The 20545-nt window shown below is 40.5% G+C and overlaps 2 protein-coding genes and 1 long non-coding RNA gene across 11 annotated transcripts in view; 1 reads left to right on the top strand and 2 right to left on the bottom strand.

The window, feature by feature from the left end:
* AIMP1 (aminoacyl tRNA synthetase complex interacting multifunctional protein 1) overlaps nt 1-15251 on the bottom strand; it is a 65493-nt gene extending 50242 nt beyond the window's left edge. Inside the window, exon 1 of the mRNA XM_007054397.4 lies at nt 15129-15251. Within this exon, the coding sequence (XP_007054459.3) occupies nt 15129-15130 (2 nt within the window). The 5' untranslated portion in view covers nt 15131-15251. The remainder of the gene's footprint in view (nt 1-15128) is intronic.
* On the bottom strand, nt 7468-12337 carry LOC119566088. Its single transcript, XR_005225103.1, has 2 exons — nt 12221-12337; nt 7468-8863 (listed from the first exon to the last, which is right to left on the bottom strand). It is a non-coding gene; the product is annotated as an uncharacterized LOC119566088 (long non-coding RNA).
* Nucleotides 15252-15281: 30 nt separating the features above from the next.
* TBCK (TBC1 domain containing kinase) overlaps nt 15282-20545 on the top strand; it is a 181165-nt gene continuing 175901 nt past the window's right edge. For 6 of the 9 annotated variants that reach the window (XM_043545292.1, XM_043545293.1, XM_043545294.1 and 3 more), the window contains exon 1: nt 15422-15612. The gene's annotated coding sequence lies outside the window, so the exon portion shown is untranslated. Of the gene's footprint in view, nt 15613-17761; nt 17962-20545 lie in introns of all 9 variants that reach the window. The other 3 variants (XM_037897003.2, XM_043545291.1, XM_007054394.4) reach the window with 3 other exon arrangements.

The raw sequence follows: 20545 nt of genomic DNA, 5'->3' as shown, positions 1-20545 counted from the left end.
AAACTTCCTGAGCAATATAACACTCGTATCTCTGTTCAATACTCGAGCAAAATTATCACCAAAAACCAGCAAGGGAGGAGTGTCTTAGTAGGGTGCATGTATAAGCCAAACAAACTTAGAGGGATTACTCTTCTTCAGCTTCTTCTTCTACCTGCCTCAAAGAGTGAAAGTGAACAACAGCATCCAACAGATCAAAAAGTGGATTGAAAACTACTAGCGAATGTTGTCTGAAGAACCCAGCTTTCTCAAATGGCATCTATTCTGCTATGACAGAAATGTGACTAATCTATAGATGACATAAGTTTGGAGTGCAGATCAAGCCTATGTTGGTATAACTACAGCACTCAGGGGTATGGAAAATCCATACCCCCAAGCGACACAGTTACACCAACCTAACCCCATGTAGACAACACTATGTCATTTTCCCATTGACATAGCTACTGCCTCTCAGAGAGGTGGAGTACCTATGCCAATGGCATAGGCTGCTGTAGAGCTGTGTGTGCAGAGTCCTTAGGAAGTTTATGTTCTTATTGCCCATGGAGCAGAGGTTGCTCTTATAAGTAAGGCACGATGGTAGCAGAAAATTCATTATTCTTTGAAATGTAAGACTTTCTGATAGTCTTGCAGCCAGAACCCTGAGGGGCTGCAAGGCATTTAAAAAGCTGACAAACAGAACAAAGAATGATCAGACTTCCCTAAAACTCAAGAACAAAATTTTTAATGTTCGTTTCAAACAGAGAGCCTACAGAAATTTCTCTTGCTTGTCAGATGTACAATAGGAAAAGGAAGACTTTTGGTCCTGAAGTTTTTTTGCCGAAGGATGGTTACCTTTAAATCTGCTATTGTGTGTCCAGGGAGATTGAAGAGTTCTCCTACAGGTTTTTGTACATTGCCATTCCTAATATCTGATTTGTGTCCATTTATCCTTTTACGTAGGGACTGTCCAGTTTGGCCGATGTACATAGCAAAGGTGTACTGCTGGCACATGACGGTGTATGTTACATTGGTGGGCGTGCAGGTGAATGAACCGGTGATGGTGTGGCTGATCTGGTTAGGTCCTGTGATGGTGTTGCTGGTGTAGATATGTGGGCAGAGCTGGCATCGAGGTTTGTTGCATGGATTGGTTCCTGAGTTAGAGTTACTACGGTGCGGTGTGTAGTTGCTGGAGAGAATATGCTTCAGGTTGGCGGGTTGTCTGTGGGTGAGGACTGGCCTGCCTCCCAAGGCCTGTGAAAGTGAGGGATCGCTGTCCAGGATGCGTTGTAGATCACTGATGATGCGTTGGAGAGGTTTTAGCTGAGGGCTGTATGTGATGGCCAGTGGAGTTCTGTTGGTTTCTGTTTTGGGCTTGTCTTGCAGCAGGAGACTTCTGGGTACATGTCTGGCTCTTTTGATCTGTTTCCTTATTTCCTTACTTCACAATAAAGGCTGTAGCACTCTCTTACTCTCTTGGCTGACAAGATGACAATGCTCTTCAAAGTAAGAAACTTCTTGGACATCTGTCACAAAGTTCAAATTTCAAACTTTTTAAATTTTGGGTTGAAGTTTCCAAGAATCTGATATAAGATAGCATCTTCCCTGTGTCTTATTAGAGGTTTTGAAAAACATCACTACCCTTACACTGGTGCCTCAGTCCCTCCCCAACCCAGACAGATCTCTTTGATGTCTGAAAACAGTCTTAACCCTCAGAGAGTTGATAATTATGCCTCTTTTTCCAGATCAATTGTAAATATAGGAATTTCCAGATCACAGTGAACAATAGGATAGTGTCCAAAAAACTGCAACTAAAATTGGGGGAAAGGGGTGTCGGGGGGAACAGGTTGGTTGGTTGCTTGCTTTATTTGCCCTCTTTAAATTTAGGATCTTTAGACTGAGATCAGAGTCTTATTAAGAACATTATATTCCACCTAATATATTTTGAAATATATTTAAATGTATTTGGAGTACATTTCACCTAGAGCAGCTCAGTGGTTCTACTGTCATTTTTTATATTTAATGATGCTCTCAAAAATTATTCAGGCACCCTGTAATTTTATTTAGCATTCTTTGGCAAATAATAAAAACCTCTGTAAGACTATATGAGGATATTTCCCGCTTTCTTTCCCTGCATGGCCACAGGTGTAAAAATCCAAACAGCCAGTTTAACACTTCCTTCTTTTATTAGGAAACTCACAATTTGACATCTATGTTTAGCTCTGTTTATGTATAGTAATTTCCCCTGCATGCACACCTATATATATAATTTGCATAAAATTGGAGAGATGCTTAATAGTGAAATAAATATTCTAAAAAGTATATATGGGAGTCATTTTAAAGACTTCATAGTCTTAACAGCAAAAATGTTCAGATAAAACCTTTATTTTAATTTTGTATCTTGACAACTCTTTTGGTTAAAATAATTTCTATACAATCTACAAGATAAAGCATTCTTGGCAACAGAAAGTATTTATCAAGGCTAACAATTCTATGGTGTATTCTGTAGTTTTTAACCTATCAGCCAATAGCACAACAAATTTCTAATATTCATCTCAGAAGTGATCAGATAACATTTACCCTCATCTTATTACAAAGTACAAAGCAGCAAACAAAAGACAAATATTTAAGATGGAGAAAATGTTTCTTTACCTCCTATTTAAAGGAGGAAATTGGGGGAACAGACTCCCATGTTAGTGCAAAACTCTTCTTCACTAAAAAACTCAGGGGCAAGTGCATTAGTAAAACCATGACTCAGTATATTAGACTGGGACACTGATGAACGTCTCTCTGAGAGATGGAGAAAATGTTTTTCTGCATGCATATTTCTTCTAAAAGCCAATTCCCAATACAGATCCTTATCCCTGTCCTTTTACCCGCAGACAAACAGCAGAGGAGTAATTTCTTTTTTAAAAAACCTCTGAGTATTTCCAATAATGTTACTGGAGAAAGCAACAAACACATTCTGGTTTCCTCTGAAGAAACCAGCTGTCATTTTTATGGCACTTGAAATCTTAGCATGATTTAAGTCAGGAGATGTTACTTGTCCTCATTCAGAGACACTGCAAGAAGTCCAGACAATCTTTGGGAAGCACACCATCAGATTAATGCAGTTTTACTCAATTTACCAATGCTTTCTTCAGCTAATCACTGTGACTAGTTTGTTATATTCTGCGTGGATAGGAAATCAAATATAGGGCTTTCTGACCCTTTTGACTGCAAAAGCCAAGGATGGCCAATCTCCCTCTTGTGGAGTTTGATCATGGGTTTGGAAGGTGGTATCTGTGGTCATCTGGATCCCAGAAACTCACTATCTGTCATTCAGAACATAACCATTACTGGTTGCTTTTTTCAAGTGGTGTGGCTGTACTGACATTATCACTGTGCCTTGCTTAGAGAGAGGAAAGTCAATGATTGCCACACACAGAAGCCTAACCTAACGCTAGAGTTATGCCAATTTTGCCCAGCTTCAGACCCATTCCTCTCCTTTTCAGGAGGCAATGAGAAAGCAATGACTATTCACAGGTTCAGATGCCCTTTACACCAATGATAATCAAGATAAGTTCCAGCCTGGGTTCTGTCCTTGCTCTGGAGTGATGACTGCTCATCAGGATGATGAACGATATACAACTCTTGTAAGACTTTATATATCTTGCCCCTTCAAACCTGCAAGTTCAGTAGTGGCCCTGAAGGAATACTGGCAGATGGACAGGCCAGAACGACCTTTTCCATATCACTGAGAAAACTGAAGTCCTGAACACCCATGTCCACCTACATTATGAGGAGGCTCCCTCTTATGTAATGTCCTTATTTTAAGGTTTCAGCAGTGCTCTTTCAATTGCAAACCCCATGGGCCAAACATGGTACCAGGTTTTGATGTCTCTCTCTTCTCCCTCCCCCATTACACAATTTGTACAGGACACATCTTTATTGATTCTTTGACTACTTCATAACACAAGATGTTATGCGATTGCCGCCACATCTCAGGTCAGCAAAAATTATGCTTTGTTGTCATGAGCCCTAGGGTATAGAAGTTTCTTCCTTTTGTCATTGATCTCAATAAATTTCTCCCCACTTTTAAAAAGCATCTTATAATATGTTTCTACAAGTCTTTTTGGTGTGACCAATATGTGGAGTCAATCACATATTATCATCTCTCCAAAACTGTCCCTCTACTATATCCCTCTTTCTTATTTATTTGAATTTTAAGGTGGTGGTTTTAATCAGATTATTATATTTTAAAATGTTATGTTGCACAGTATTCAGAGTACCTCATTTGGGATGATACTTTATAAATAAAATTTGTATTATTGCTGTTTTAGAAAGTTTTCCTCCAAGAATTCAATATGAAAGGGAGAACAAGGATCCTCAACTACATGATTTGGAAAATCTGATCTCACCACCCGGGTGCTGGAAAAATAGAAAGTGAACTCATTTAGAAGCAACATCTTTGCTAATTTTATGGAAGTGAGAATGAATAAAAGAAATTACATGTATAGCCAAACAGGTGCTAATGACACATAATCAGTTAGATAATTCTGCAGCTCTGACCAAATAGATGACAATACCAGTATTGAATTGTATTTGTATAATCCTTTCATCGAGACAGCATCTACTTGGTATAATGCTTTGCAGAAACTGAGTGATACATGAAAACAATTTAAACTGTTAGGCATGAAAAAGTTTACCATTGTAGAACAACATGTTGGCTAAAATTCAGTTTTTATGGAGGTGTAATGTATTAATAAATAACAGCGTTCACTAATAATGTGTTACGTGAGAAGTCAGTTTGTTGCTGTTTTCCCTCCTCAGTATTTCCCAGGTTAGCCCGTTCTGTTATTTAACACTTCCTTTTAGTCTTAGGGCCTGGCTACATTTGAAACTTCAAAGCATTGCCGCGGGGGGGAGCGCTCCCGCGGCAGCACTTTGAAGTGAAAGTGTGGTCGCACGCCAACGCTGGGAGACAGCTCTCCCAGTGCTCCTGGTACTCCACCTCTACGAGGGGATTAGCTCAGAGCGCTGGGGCACTGTTTACACTGGTGCTTTACAACGCTGTAACTTGCTGTGCTCAGGGGGGTGTTTTTTCACACCCCTGAGCGAGACAGTTGCAGTGCTGTAAAATGCCAGCATAGCCATAGCCTTAGTGCAAACCATGGCTTGTCAGGGAAGATATGTAAGCAAGTGTAAGCCACTATGGTAGGGCCCTGTAGCTTTTATCTTTCTTTTCTACGTCTTTGGAATTGCAGAACTGAATGGGGTTAACAATTTAGAAGAGCTGGTTGTGTGCACCTGAGATATCCAACTACTGCAAAGACTGAAATTAATAGCCCATACATAGCCCCATTTAAAATGCTTAAAACAGTTTTTGAAAAGCTGCTGTACAAGAAACTGACTAGCCAGAGGACTAAACATATTTACCAGATATATACGTGTGTGTGCGCAATGCCCTGCCGAGAAGCTCAGCCCTGCCCCACTACTATTTACAAATTGCAATAAGGAGAAGAATGTTAGGATCCATACATTGGAGGCTGTGTCAAGACTCTGCTTGGTGCTCCATCTTTTATATTGGCCTCTGGTTGGATAGTTTCTGATAAATTTAAAATTCCCTTCTTCCCAGCCCCTCTTGCTGGAAGAAAGATATATTAAAATTTCTCCCTCATCCTTAAGAATCTCCTGGTTAGTGCTGGGATGAGATGACATGGTTGTAGTCATAGATTCACAGACTTTAAACCCAGAAGAGACCATTAAATTGTCTACTCAGTCATACTGTATATCACAGGACATACAATTTCACCCAGTTACCCCAGCATTGAAACCAACAATTTATGTCTGACTAAAGCATAACTTCTAGAAAGGCATACAGTCTTGATTTGAAGACATCAAAAGATGGAGAATCCACCACCTCCTTTCGTAGTTTGTTCAAGTGGTTAACCACCCTCCATTAAAAATGTGTGCCTTATTTCTAAATTTAAATATATACAGTTTTAGCTTCCAGCCATTGGTTCTAGTTATGCTTTTCTCTGCTACCTTAAAGAACACTTTTGTACTGGGTATTTTCGGCCCAGGAAGGCATTTCTGCACTGTAATCAAGTCACCCCTTATATGTTTTCATATACTAAACAGATTGAGCTCTTTAAATCTCTCACTGTAAGGAATTTTCTCCAGCCATTGAAGTATTTCAGAATCAATCTAACCAGGGGTTCTCAAACTGCGGGTTGGGACCCCGCAGGGGGTCGTGAGGTTATTACATGGGGGGTGGCAAGCTGCCAGCCTCCACCCCAAACCCTGATTTGCCTTCAGCATTTATTATGGTGTTAAATACACCTCTACCCCGATATAACACAAATTCGGATATAACGCGGTAAAGCAGAGCTCCAGGGGGGGCCAGGCTGCGTGCTCCAGTGGATCAAAGCAAGTTCGATATAACGCGGTTTCACCTATAATGAGGAAAGATTTTTTGGCTCCTGAGGACAGTGTTATATCGGGGTAGAGGTGTATATAAAAAAGTGTTTTTAATTTATAAGGGGAGGTCACACTCAGAGGCTTGATATGTGAAAGGGGTCATCAGTAAAAAGTTTGAGAACAACTGGTCTAACCAATGCTGTAGATCTACTCCTCCTCACTACTTCCTTGTTTACATATCTAAGGAGCATACTAGTTCTTGTCGCCACAGCAATGTACTGGGAGCTCACATTCAGTTTCTTGTCCACTCTGACCCCTATATCCTGTTCAAAGTTGCTGCTTTCCAGGATACCAATCTTTCCCTTTCTGTCTTTGTCTCTGCTGACTTCCAGTCCCCTGCTTTAAACATCCTTCCTCTCCAGACAAAGTTAATGGTTAACCTGTTCCTTCCTGAATTTTGCCTTGTAACCTCTCCCATTTCTCATTAACTGCTATCACACTTAAAGGAATAAATAGCAACACGAGGTTAAGTGAAGACTGAAGCAAAATAAGGGCTTGCTACACTGCTATAGTGCTTAGTGAAGATGTTACCTACACTGATGGGACAGCTTCTCCCATTGGCATATGTACTCCACCTCCCTACGAGGCAGTAGCTATGTTGACAAGAGAAGCCCTCCCATCAACATAGTGCTGTCTACACTGAGAGCTCAGTCGGTATAACTGCGTCACTTAGAGGTGTGGATTTTCCATACCCCTGAACAACATAGCTATACCAATGTAAGTCTGTAGGATTTCAGTCCTCTGCTTTCTTTCCCGATGAAATATGAAAGCTACACTTCTCCTTTGCCATTTTCTTGCTTTTAATATACTTTAAAAACTTTTTTTTGTTCTCTTTTACATCTTCTACTTACAGTACTCATTTTACATCTTACTCCCATTTCATGCTTCAATTCAGTAATTACAAAATGAACAATTTTCATTAACATATCTTGCTCTTTTGGAGCTGGTAACCTTCCTCCTACTCAAAAGTTAGTTTGACTTTTTAAAAATCCTGTGGTAATCCTGGACATACATGAAAAAGACATTCTGCTGTTTAAAGTTCAACAAGTATTTTATTTGAAGCATTACAACCTAAATCATTTCCACATGGCTCTGGCAGAAATACGACACTTTAGTCCATCACCTACTTTTTCCGTTTGAATTCCAGATCAAGGCTGCAACTGGCTCATTATCAACAGCAGACTAACATATAATGCAGTGCTAATCCCTGGCAATAAAAATTTGTCGGTAATGTAAGATACAGAAAAGACCACTTTAAAGATTGTCTGGACATTGCTGGCAAAGCAAAATGGAAAGTAGTAACACTTCTGGTAAACTGAAAAGTCCATAAAATAGAGAAAACATACACAGGTGTACTGGAAGAAAATCCAATAAAGACATTCTTTTGAAACAAATGAGATGACTAAAACATTAACTGTATCAATATCCCATTGGCCAGAGATGGCAATATATAATTAAACCATAAACAATAATCAGAACATATACGACAACTACCAGCTCAAGACATTCGAAGCAACGTCATGGCAAGAAATCCAGAATCCCTTACTATCCACAGATGACGGGAATGGGAAGGGTAATGAGATTTCCACCTGAGGGGCCATCCTTCATAACACTCTTTGTCTAGTGGGTCTCTGATAAACCTAAAGCTCCATCTTCCTCCCTGTCCCCCCACAACTGTTGTGTCTTTTCTCTATTCCCAGAGCCTCCTGGCTACTGAAATAGGTACAGGTCTTCATGCTTCTCTTCCCCCAGGTACTCCCCACTGCTGTGAAGAGATGGGATTCCAATACTATAGCCCTTCCCCTCTACTCATGGCTGCTGTGAGGAGTGAACAATCTCCGTTCCTCATTCCCATTCCATTTTCTGCATCCTCATCCCCTGTAATTCAGCATCTGGCTCTGCTCCTCAGAGCAACCTTAAAGTGCAGTAGCCCATCATGAAACTGACAAGATTCTTGACCTTTTCCATTAGACTAACAGCAAAGAAACTGGTGACTATCTCATTAATTTCACTCCATTAATGACTGGCAGATCCGTCTGCAGATTAGGGAGAAAACAATGCATCAACAAATATAATGAACAGAAGCTTCATTTTTAGAAGTTTAAATTACGTAGAAATTGATGAATTAGGCTTCCTTGTATTCCCGAGAAGACACCACACATACTACTGGTGAACAGATACTTTGAGCTAGGACTACAATGTATAACATAAGATTATGGTCACACATTTCAACTCTAATTGCATTGTCCTGTCTTATTCATGTTGCTGATGCTTATTCACGTTTCTCATTTCTTTTCATGTTCTGGGGATACTGGGTGGTTGAGTCAGAAGCATTCAGCAGGAAAACGTTCTTACAGCCTGTCATCCCTCCTTCCAAGCTTGGTTGATGTACTGTAGCCCAGCAACTTCCACTTCTGCTCCCAATTTCCTGCAAGACGTTGGTTGCTGGACATTCTCATCTCTTCAAGACAATCTATAAATAGTAACCTTGTGCCCAAACCAAGTAAGAACTATTCCCATTTTCTTTAAGGTACATCATTTCAACTTACATATATTTATTCAACGGCGAAGACAGAAGAGCATTATAAACTATAAATGTCCTAGAATCAAAACAACTTTTTCAGCTTACCAAAACCAGATTATCTGTGTTCTAGGTGTGGGGTTTAACCTAATCCCTTTCAATTTATGCACTGAGCAGTAATCAAGGCCCCAGCAGAAAGATTCATGAAGAACTGACCCTCCTAGCACTCTCACTCTTCCTCCTCCATCTCAGTTCAATCTGTTAAAATCAGTACAGTATCCTTATTTTATTTACTTTTGGTTTGTTTTATGTCTTAACATCCCCTACAATTACATGTATCTGAAGGATAGTGCCAAAGTGCAAACAGCATTTTTTGGCCAAGAAAATTTCTCATATATATTACAGAACAATGGAAAAACTAAATCCAGCCAATAAAAGATTGCAAGGTCAAGAGACTTGCAATTTTCAACTCTGGTCCTAAGCTACATTTTGTGGATTTTATACCTTCCTGATGCATGAAGAGGCCCTATATTTGACAAAAAGATATGGAAACAACCATTAATGTAGATATGCTTTTTTTAAAAAAAATCTGAAGGCCACATATTTTCATTATAATTAGGCTTAGCTGAATTTATTTTGTATTATCTGTTGAAATTAATCAATGTTTATTTTAAGCACTTTTTAGATTTTTATAATATAAATTTTAATAGCAGGAAATTATGAGGGGGGGCACACAATTATTTAATGATGGAAGACATTGACATTCAAAAAATTAAAACTTTATAAACGGTTAAAACAAACTGTCAACGTCATGTCAAAATATACAAAATAAATCGCCATAAATCAACAAAGGGAATCATTGGAGTATGCTCCAAAGAGACATTTTCTGAAAATTGTAACCAGAGTTATATACGCAGAGACTGTTTATGAGTTGCTGAGCAAATAAATTACATGCAAGACACATCAAAGAAAAAAGGATAAAAGCCAGGATTGGAAATGGGGACAGGAAGGCAGATTAGATGAGCCTGCATACTTACAGAGAGAGGAACACATTTCTAAAAAATTACAGAATGCTTAAATAAATTAGAATTCTTATTATCCAAAAATTGCAAACAGCAGGGTTTCACTGATTTTATGAAGAAAATGAAAGAAAAATGAGACCCTCTTGCACCACTAGTTGCTCAAACTCTTTAGGATGTCAACATCAGTAAAATTACCAGTTTTGAGAATCAGCATAAAGTGTGGTATTTACATGGTAAGATGTTTTTGAAATAAGACTTCATGCTCTTCAAAAATATTTAAAAAATAAAACAAGGATATCTAACATTAAGGATGTGACCAGAGAAATTCTAGGAATGCACTGCAGCTTACATTATGTGGCATCAACCACATTGAATATTAAAATTTACTTTACAGCAAAATTTGGCAAAGGCATACCACTAACTAACTAGGATGCCACAAAAGCTTCCAATATGCTGGGATCTCCTTTACTCAAGTTCACATGGAATTTTAAGATAGCCTGAATTGATCTGTCACATTTAGCAAGAGCCTGGTAAGCTTCAGGAGGGGGTTGGTTTTCTCTTTATAATGTCAGGCAATTAACTTAGGGCAGGTCTACACTTAAAAAGCTGCACCAGTGCAGCTGTGCCATTCTAGTGCTTCAGTGAAGATGCTACTACACTGATAGGAGAGCTTCTCCTGTCAGTGCAGTAAATCCACCTGCACGAGATGCGGTATCTATGTCAACAGGAGAAGCTCTACATCGGTGTTAGGTTGGTATAACTACATCACTCAGGTATGAAACTGATGTAAGTTTGTAGCTGTAGTGGCTCCAATCTCTGTCAGGTAAAATACATAGCAGTAACAACAACTTAACTAAATGGATTTAAGAACTCATACAACTATTATGGAGAACATCGGCTAACTTGCAAAAGTGGACAGACACTTGGATTGTTTCGCCCTTTTCCATCCTACAGACTTCTCATCTAATAAAAGGTCTCAAATCATAGACTATCACTGTTGAGTCAGATGTTAAAATTATAGCTATAATCATGTCAAATTACCTCAGTTAAGGCTCCTATTTTTCCAAGTTTAATTGTTTTCTTGTCCATTTTATGCCCAAATTTATTTCCAACTTACAAATTTTATGATCTGTAACACTGAATCTTGAAATAAAGAATATAAGCAACTACAAAAAAGTCAGAAAAGACTACAATATTTCCAGCTGCTTCTCTTGCTATTTTCATATATGCCAGACATCTTTATTTTTCTTCTTGAAAAAGCACAATATTTCATTTCTAATCTGTCCCTCTAAATTTATCTCCTGGTCTCAGCATTAGGAGTGAAAAGTTGTGTTCCCATTTTATCCCGAATATTTTTTAAAATAGCTTTTACAGAAGGTACTAAAATGTATAATAGGGAATAAGCCAAGGCCAAAGGTCTTTTCCATGTTTACCATCTTTAATTTTATGAAATATTTGCTAGTATGTCATTTCCTATCATAGGAACATTTATCCTATATCACCACATATCCGTGTCTGATGCGCAAGACAATTCAAGACCCATAGGGCCCTATTATTCTCTCAAAAGAAACAAAATAACTCCCAATGAAGTAAAGGTAGTAAGAGAAAAAGGAAACAACTATGCCTCAGTTGATTGGCTCTAAGATTTTCATTACTAATTTTCTGAATTACATCTGTTAAAATTAAACATGCAGCTCCACTCACTGTTTCAGAACTGGAACATTTTATGCTACCAGCCCCTTCACTGGAGTTAGCAAAATATTAAGTGGAATATTGTATAACAAATACAAAAGTGTATTTTAAAATCACTTTAAAAAGGCTGCATAACCTTATTACATTTCAGTTTAAAATACCCTCCCTCCAAGTTCTGAAAGGAAATCTTGTCATTACCCACAACCAGTGAAGCATATGACATCTTCAAGTCCTGTATTTCTACATGGAATTAAAGTAATGGGAAGTACTGATACCTCTGGTGGGGATGGATAGAATAGCTACCATAGATATGAAAAATAATCATGTACTGAATTAAGATTAGACAGGTCTCTGGAGACACTGGACATAACAGCTGAAGAAAGATTAGCCACATCATGCTTTACAGACTAATGGCTGGCTAATTATACATAAATTGCATCACCTATGAACCAAGGGGCTTGTCTGCACTACCGCACGGGGTCGATCTAAGATACGCAACTTCAGCTTCGTGAATAGCATGGCTGAAGTCGACGTACTTAGATCTACTTACCGCGGTGTCTTCACTGCAGTAAATCGACAGCTGACGCTCTCCTGTTGACTCCGCTTGCACGTCTCGTTCTGGTGGAGAACAGGAGTTGACAGGAGAGCACTCAGAGGTTGATTTATCACGTCTATACTAGACACGATAAATTGACCCCGCTGGATCGATCGCTGCCCGCTGATCCTGCAGATAGTGTAGACAAACGCTTTGATTCCTAATGGAGGCTCTGGTAATTCTTTCTTCATAATTTCCAACCTCCTCAAAGCATATTGAAAATTCTGTAGACTGAACTGTGCTAAAATGACAAGATTAGAAGTGAGAGTAAAGAGCAATAAAACAGGAAATCTGATTATTGGCCATGACCAGTGTCATGTTTACAACTTGCAAGACAGTGAAATGAAATTCTTACAAGGTCACGTTGGAGGGAGAGGGAAAGGTGATCTTGGCAGGCCACAGCAAGGCAGTTGTCATTCTCTCTTACTGAATATTATAAAACAGGTAGTTTGCCTATATCAGACAATTAGTAACTTCCCAAATTGGAACATTTTTTTATAAAACTTTCCCATGGTTCTTAAAGCTCTCCAAACTTAAGAAGCAGGGTATAACTGCCAATTAAGGATAATGTAATTGTATACTTATGCCCTGTCTTACATCCACATATATATTAAACCAGGTTAAACCAAATGCAACTATCCTTTCAATTAAGGATGGCAGCCAGCAGGTGGAGAACATCAAGAGTGCATAACAAGGCAAGATGATATTTCTGACCAAAGGCGCTGGGGATTATTCAAAGTTTTATTAAAAGCATTCATGACATCTGTCTATTCATGAAGGGCAGAGAAAAATTGTTTTTTATGATCTCCAATAAAAGAGCCACACACAATAAACTGAAAAGGAGTACCTGTGGCACCTTAGAGACTAACAAATTTATTTGAGCATAAGCTTTCATGAGCTACAGCTCACTTCATCGGATGCATGCAGTGGAAAATACAGTGGGGAGATTTATATACACAGAGAACATGAAACAATGGGTGTTACCATACACACTGTAACAAGAGTGATCAGGTAAGGTGAGGTATTACCAGCAGGAAAGCGGGGGTGGGGGGTGGGGGAGGGGAAACCTTTTGTAGTAAGGTGCCACAAGTACTCCTTTTCTTTTTGCGGATACAGACTAACACGGCTGCTACTCTGACACAGTAAACTGCATGGGATGTGGAATGAATCCCAACAACACTACTGCAAAATAAGTATTTTAGGAATAGGAAAAACGAGGCATAGATATATTAATTGACTTGCCTAAAGGATACCAGTGACAGAGCTGGGAACAGAACCTTAACATCTGACTCCCAGTAAATCATATTCCCATATCACTTACATAACCCACAATGACAGGTTTCAGAGTAACAGCCGTGTTAGTCTGTATTCCTGTATACCTCCTATTGTTTCATGGTCTCTGTGTATATAATGTCTTCTGCAGTTTCCACAGTATGCATCCGATGAAGTGAGCTGTAGCTCACGAAAGCTGATGCTCAAATAAATTGGTTAGTCTCTAAGGTGCCACAAGTACTCCTTTTCTTATAACCCACAATATATGCTAAGATTTAAAATGTATATATGTATTCATACATTTTAAATCTTTTCAAATGTCTCTTCTGAGGGTGGGGTGAAGGAGCTGTGATATTACTTCATTCATTCATATTTGTACTATATTAAGCAAAACAGTTCACGTGTATAAAAACATAGTTGTAGTCAGAAAAGTTTGTACACAAAATGATGCCTTTGCAGTCAGTAGATCTGTTCTGTGTCTGCATTCTAAATGACATTCAAGGCCCCATGTATTTTGTGGCTATGGTAGATACTCATCCATCCTTCAGCACACATTGTCTTCCAGAATTTAAGCTTTCATTTACAAAATAATGCCTCTAATACAAAAAGAGCCTTAAAACTATAACCCAAATGTTAATCAAAATAGTATTGACTTCCTGAGCCTGCAGACAGTCTGAAAGGGTAACTCAGAGGAGCATTATCTGTCATTTGGTGGACTGTTAGCCCTGAAACGTGAAGTTTAACAACATAAACGTGAGCGTTTAAACACCTTAGGTATATGTTTAAGGTTAAACGATGAGTATTGAAATAGTTATAGTTCCCACACGTGGTCCCACACAGCCCCAGCTGCTTAAAACGTCCAAGCCTACAGCTTCCCCAGATAACTCCTATTATGCCGGCTGGTACAAAGACATGCGGGTCACTGAATAGCGTGAAACACCACAGTAACACGGGGGCTGCCCTAACGGCGACCGACTGTCACACTCCATCTGGAGCCTGTGGTCTGATGAAAGGGAAGCTGCTGTGGCGCCTGCACGGCAGCACCCAGATCCCTGCAGCAGGAGGCAGGACAGAATAGACGCCGCCTGCCCCGCGAGCACCAGGCGCTGCGAGCAACAATGCCGGCAGCGCGCGCCTGCTGCCGTTGGCGCCCGTTAGCTCGGGCGGGCCAGCGCAGCGGCGAGTTGAGCCGGAGCCCCGCCGCTCTGGCGCAGCATCGGCTGAGCGGAGCGCTCCTAACCGACAGCGCAGCCGGCCGCGGGGAAGCACAGCCACCGAGAAAGCGGCCTGCAGAGCCCGTCACAACGCGAAGGGCCGGGCCGGGCTCGGTAACGGCCGGCCCCACGATGCCCACAGTGCCGTCACCGCCGACGGCAGAGCCGGGGCACTACGCTCGAGAACTGCTCCGGGGGGCGGGGGTGTCCCCTGTGATTGCGGGGAGGGGGATGTGCGCGCTCCAGGGCGGGGCTGAGCCCGGCTCGCGGCTCCGCGCGCACACGGTGGGAGGAGGGGAAGGAATAATGGGGGTCTTATCCCGTTCTCCCCCGCGGATCAGCACAAGAGAACACGGCCCGGCCCGAGAGAAACTCACATGAACCGGGGGAAGTCGGAGCCGAGGTCACCGCCTCCGCCGCAGCGCCCAGAGGAGGCACGAGAGAAAGGACCCCTCAGGGCTGCCCTGAAGAACGCCTGCCATTAAAATGGATTGTGCAACCTCAGCTCCCCAAATGAGCCATTTACAGCAGTTACATACCCTCCGCACAGAGCCCGCCTCTGTACCTCAAGTTACAAATAATTGCAGTTGCTAGGCATCCGCAGTGGCACGCGCTTTCCTGGAAACTAGGGTCCTTCTCCTAGCGCCGGCGCTGAGTGATGAGGTAAGAGACGCGAGGGCGGGCAGCCAGTTCGGCGGCACCTGTTCGCGCACAGGGGGGTGGGCTCTCGCGCTCGGGAGGCAGTGGCGTCCTCGTCAAGGGTCGGGGAGTTTCGGAGACACACAGCAATGTTTGGCGTAGCAACGGCGGCGCGAGGGCCCCTGTAGGTGGCTCGTGCCTCACGCCCAGCAGCTGTAGCAGGTACCCACCCTTGTGCCCTATCTCGCCCAGCTCCGCTGCAGGGACTCGCTGCGCCCCGTGCTCCCTGGGCGGGGCGGGTCCTTGCAGCCACTGCCCTGCTGGGCCCCGCGCGCCCTACCCCCGGGGGGTGTCCTTGCAGCCAGACTCTGATGCGCCCTGTGCACCATATTCTAGTGCCCGTTCACCAAAGCTTTCCACCTTCTGATCCCTTTTTTCCCCTTTCCCAAATTAAAATGAATACAGTGATGTTCTTTAGAGAAAGAAAAGATGCATAGGATCGTATCTAGCCTATCCTCTTCCTGGGAGCCAGTTCAGGATTCTTCCTTGCAGGATGTTGCTGTTTGTGCTTTTCAGACCTGATGCCTTTAGAGCACTTCGGTATGCCCCCTCCCCCCCCGACAAATCTATCAGTCTTTCAAGAAGTGATTTTTCTTGCTAATTGCTTCAAGGACTGAAGAAATCCACCTGCTAGTGGTGAGGGGAAAACCATCTGGTGAGTGTGGAGGCCAGTGCATTAATTTTTGCAAAAGTAATGAAAAGAAGTTTCAGGTCATTATCCTTAGGAAGATATATGCACTTCATAGGAAGAAGGTTAAGCTTGTAGTGAGCTGCTTTCCTGAGTCTGCAGATAGAAAGCTACAGAGATTCTATTAAAAAGAAAAGGAGTACTTGTGGCATCTTAGAGACTAACAAATTTATTTGAGCATAAGCTTTCGTGAATTTATTAGTCTCTAAGGTGCTACAAGTACTCCTTTTCTTTTTGCGGATACAGACTAACACGGCTGCTGCTCTGAAACCAGAGACGCTATTGCCTTAGTAGCTTTGCCAAGTAGGTACAGAGTAAATTTACATGACTTCCTGTCACTTTCTCTTCTGCTTTTCAAAACCGTGGGAAGCATAGTGAAACTCATAAGACTCAGGTCAATTAATGCTGTTGCCTGGTAATATGTGAGCAAGGGCAGAGACGGAGTCCAACTATTTATGGGTGAGGATGACCCCCAAATGACAGTTGGACTAGAGGGGAGTTTGGGGAGTAGCAGTATTGGATCCCTAACTGCCAAGAAGAATGATGGGGCAGAGAGCTATTTCCTTCCAGCAGTCTATAATGAGGGGAGAGGCATCAAATTTATCACCCAACTGTTACCTAAACAAAGATAGGGGCCCCCGATCAGGGTCTAGGGAAAACAATATTTCCATTGCCCATATTCTTGGGGTGAGACTGCCTTGTCACAATGTGTTGCCTTTGGCTATTCTGCTGGGCCTACTCTCAAATTCCTATCTGCTGCTGGCTAGTAGGAAACGGCTACATGTATCATGTCCTCAACCAGTCTGAGACTTGCAAGCTTTCCAGCAGCAGTTCAACAAACTAACTAAAATAAATCTTCACCCTGGGAAGCTGCTTCATGTCTTTTATTCCCTGAATATTTGTGGATGATGCCTAAATTGAAGGGGTAGCAAATATACAGGAGAACAGAACTTTAAGTGCGAAGTAACCTGGAGATAGTAAAGCGTGCCTTGCTGCAATGAGAATGCCAGTATTGAGTCATGAACCCGGGAGAGAAGAACCAAATATTGTGCATACAGAATTGAGGGAAGTGATCAAGCAGCTGCATCCAACATATTAAAATGAGATTATTTTCATGTTGTTTTCTTAATACTGTCCAAATATTACTTTTCTTTTAACAAAATACCGTAGTTGTAACTAAGGAATTGGGATCATAGGTGTCCACAAGAGGATCTTGATGGTCTGAAATATGAAAATGTTTGATTAAAAAAAAAAAAAGCCTCTTAATCTTCTAGTAGTCTGTTTTAGTTTAGTTTTATAGAAGACGTGGCTTTAACTACTTCTTCTAGAAGACTATCTTACTTTCTCCTGTGCCTGGATTTTGTTGTTAGAAAGAGTGAGGCTAACATGTACAGCAAACATACAACAATTTCCAATTAATCTTTTCCCATTTCTCTTCCTTCCTCCTCAATAAGAGAGACTGTGAAGTGATGGTGTCTGCGTAGTTTCTTACTTTCACTGTTTTACAAGTTGCATTGTTCTGTAATGAAAATAATGGGCACCCGGGATGTGAAGGGTCAGGACATGGACATGTTTAGCTCTTCTGTATGATATAAATAAGCCTCTTTCTCAATTCTTTTTCAGTCTGAGCTGAGACCTAGTTGTTGGATTGTTCTCAAGGTCTCACCAAATACAGTCTTTTTACATAATTTTTTCTTTAATGAACAAACCACATCTGAAATTTGCCAACAATTATTTTTGCAAAATCTAATGCACAAAAGTTGGAATTGGAAAAAACAGAATTGGAAGTAAAATCAAGAGGAATTCTTGAAAATTACAGGCGGGTATGTTACTTATTGTAGAATGAATATAACTGAAATGTGAAATAAAATGGACTCCAATATTTAAGTGGAGGACTTATAAGGTTTATGTCTGCTAAGCTTAATGAATGACACAATAAATCTATTACTTTCATTGTACAATAAGTTTGACAAATCCAGTATATTTCTGTAAAACTGATTCCACTTATTTTCTTTTTTCTTAAATCTACCTAAAATATTAAAATATGTAGGTGGTTATATTTGGTTCCTCAAATAGTTTGGATAGCTGTTTTGTATTTCTAGAAGGATTGCTTTTAATTTCAAAGATCATCTGGATAGCCAACAAACTTTTAAAAAGAGGAAGTACCATATATACTCGTTCACAAGCCGAATATTTTTGGTAAAAAAGTGACGCGTCAAAGAGTGGGGGTCGGCTTATAAACGGGTCTACACCAAAATTTGATGATTTTAAACTCTATGAAATCGTTGAATTGAATATCTAATACATTGTCGTTTTGTTTACCTGGAGTGTCTGCAGATATGGAGCCTCTCAGTTCCCTGTGGCCGCGGTTTGCCGTTCCCAATTGTTCCCAGTCACTTCCCGCAGCTCCCATTGGCTGGGAATGCAAATGGCGGCCACTGGGAGCTGAGGGGCTCCATGTTTGCAAACGCTCCAGGTAAACAAAACGTCCTGACCCGCCAGCGGCTTACCCTGATGGGCCGGGAGCCGAAGTTTGCCAACCCCTGAAATATAGGGTCGGCTTATGAAAGGGTCATTCATTTTTACCATTTTTACTTGTCCATCTTGTGGGGGTCGGCTTATAAACGAACCAGCTTGTGATCGAGTATATATGGTAAGCATATTTGAGAATACTTAAGTGCTATCACATTTTCATTCTCAAGAAAAATCTTTACAGTGGCAAATTCTTGGGCACATTCAGATTTCTGAAACTTTCGGTAAAAGCGATTTAGTGAAGCAGTATTGTTTCCATTAAACTTTACACTTTATAATTCCATTTCAGTATACCTAACTAGTTTACAAAGAGGGGAGGAAATGTCAAGGTAGTAATTTTAAGTGTTTGTATGATGCATTTGACCACCAGAGCCCAATTTACTGTCTTTTATGTCCAAAGAGGCTCTTCTGTATCTCTTGTACTTCTAAAACGTTATTGAAACTGAGTTTTGTCCAGCCTGTTAACTATTTTTGCATATTTTTTACTATGAATACCAATTTTAAATGAGTGCTTCCCAAACTGAGGCCTGTGGAGTGCTTGCTCATGGTCATTGATAGCTGGTTGATCGCATGGTCTGGTTGTCCTTTCTTGCTTCCAGCTGCTAAATTTTAATATAGACAGTTAAAAATGCTTTTGCTTAATCTTTTTCTAAATTCGCAATTGCTGTAGTTACAGTGGGAATGTTATGGGATTGGGAATGGAACAGAGGATGGTTCATAATACAATTTCTATTAAGATATGGATTTGGTTAAAAGAATCAACTACATTAGACACGTCGTTTAGTTGCTCCTAGAATTGTTCCTTAACTATTTTTTAAATTATCACTTTAAAGGTAGGATTGTTTTAGTCTATTTTAATTCTAGAAAACTGCATGCTTTAAACAAGAAACAAAGTACCTATATTTGCAAAATTTTGAAACTTATATTTGTATTTCCTTTTCCTATAATTAGAGGTGGACATTCAAGTCCTAATACCTACTACATTTGCTGAGGAAGACTTATTCATCCATGGTTTGTGTACTGTGGAGACTTTCCAGCTTAGGGCTTGAGGCAGCAAACATTTATTGCCAGCTGTAATAATCACTGAATGGGACTAGTTATGGTAGTGTGCGCTCTACCTTGTAGTAAGTATTTGCAGGATTTGGCGTTAAAAGAAAAAGGTACAGTGAGACCCATAAGATAGTGTTCACCTCACATATGAACCTCTTAAAAAATATTAGGGTTGTAATAGGATATTACTGGTGTTGGTTAGTGTTTGTGGGTCCTGTAATGGAAGTGGAATTTTAAGATTTATTTGAATGGAGATAATGGAATTGGGAGTATGTTCTAGGCATGGGATGCAGCATAGTTCACTTCTGAGACTAAAGTTTCTGTGCAAGACCTTCTTAGCGGTTGTGTTAGCCTATCATGCCTCTTTTCTACCTCAGATACTTAGGAAATCAGACCTGGAAGCAACTACTTAGTTTTTTGCCATTTTGAAAATGCCATGGTACAAGTAAACATAATCATCTTCTTTTCCCTTATAAGTAAGACACAGTAAGACCATTTACCTGAAGTGCCCAGAACCATCCAGAAGTTAAGGGCTGGTAGTCATTGGGTGGACTAGTCATCAGTTGCTTATTTAGAGTTTTATTCATGTCTAGTTGTATTGCAAAAAAAAAAAGCAGAGCATCTTCTTCTTTTTTATCATAATTGGTTCTTATAACTTATAGAATTGTTAAATTTCTCTAGAAAAAAGGCATTGTGTACAATCAAAACCAAGCAAGTGCTTATGGGGTGAATATGTTAAGTCTCCAGTCCTGCAAGCACTTACGCATGTGCTTAACTGTAAGCATAAGACTGTGTGTGTAAGTGTTCGCAGGATCAGGGCCTTAA

Source organism: Chelonia mydas, chromosome 4, assembly GCF_015237465.2.
Source record: "Chelonia mydas isolate rCheMyd1 chromosome 4, rCheMyd1.pri.v2, whole genome shotgun sequence".
NCBI lineage: Eukaryota > Metazoa > Chordata > Testudines > Cheloniidae > Chelonia > Chelonia mydas.
Note: the sequence above shows the minus strand (reverse complement) of the source record. Positions and strands in the feature narration are given on the sequence as shown.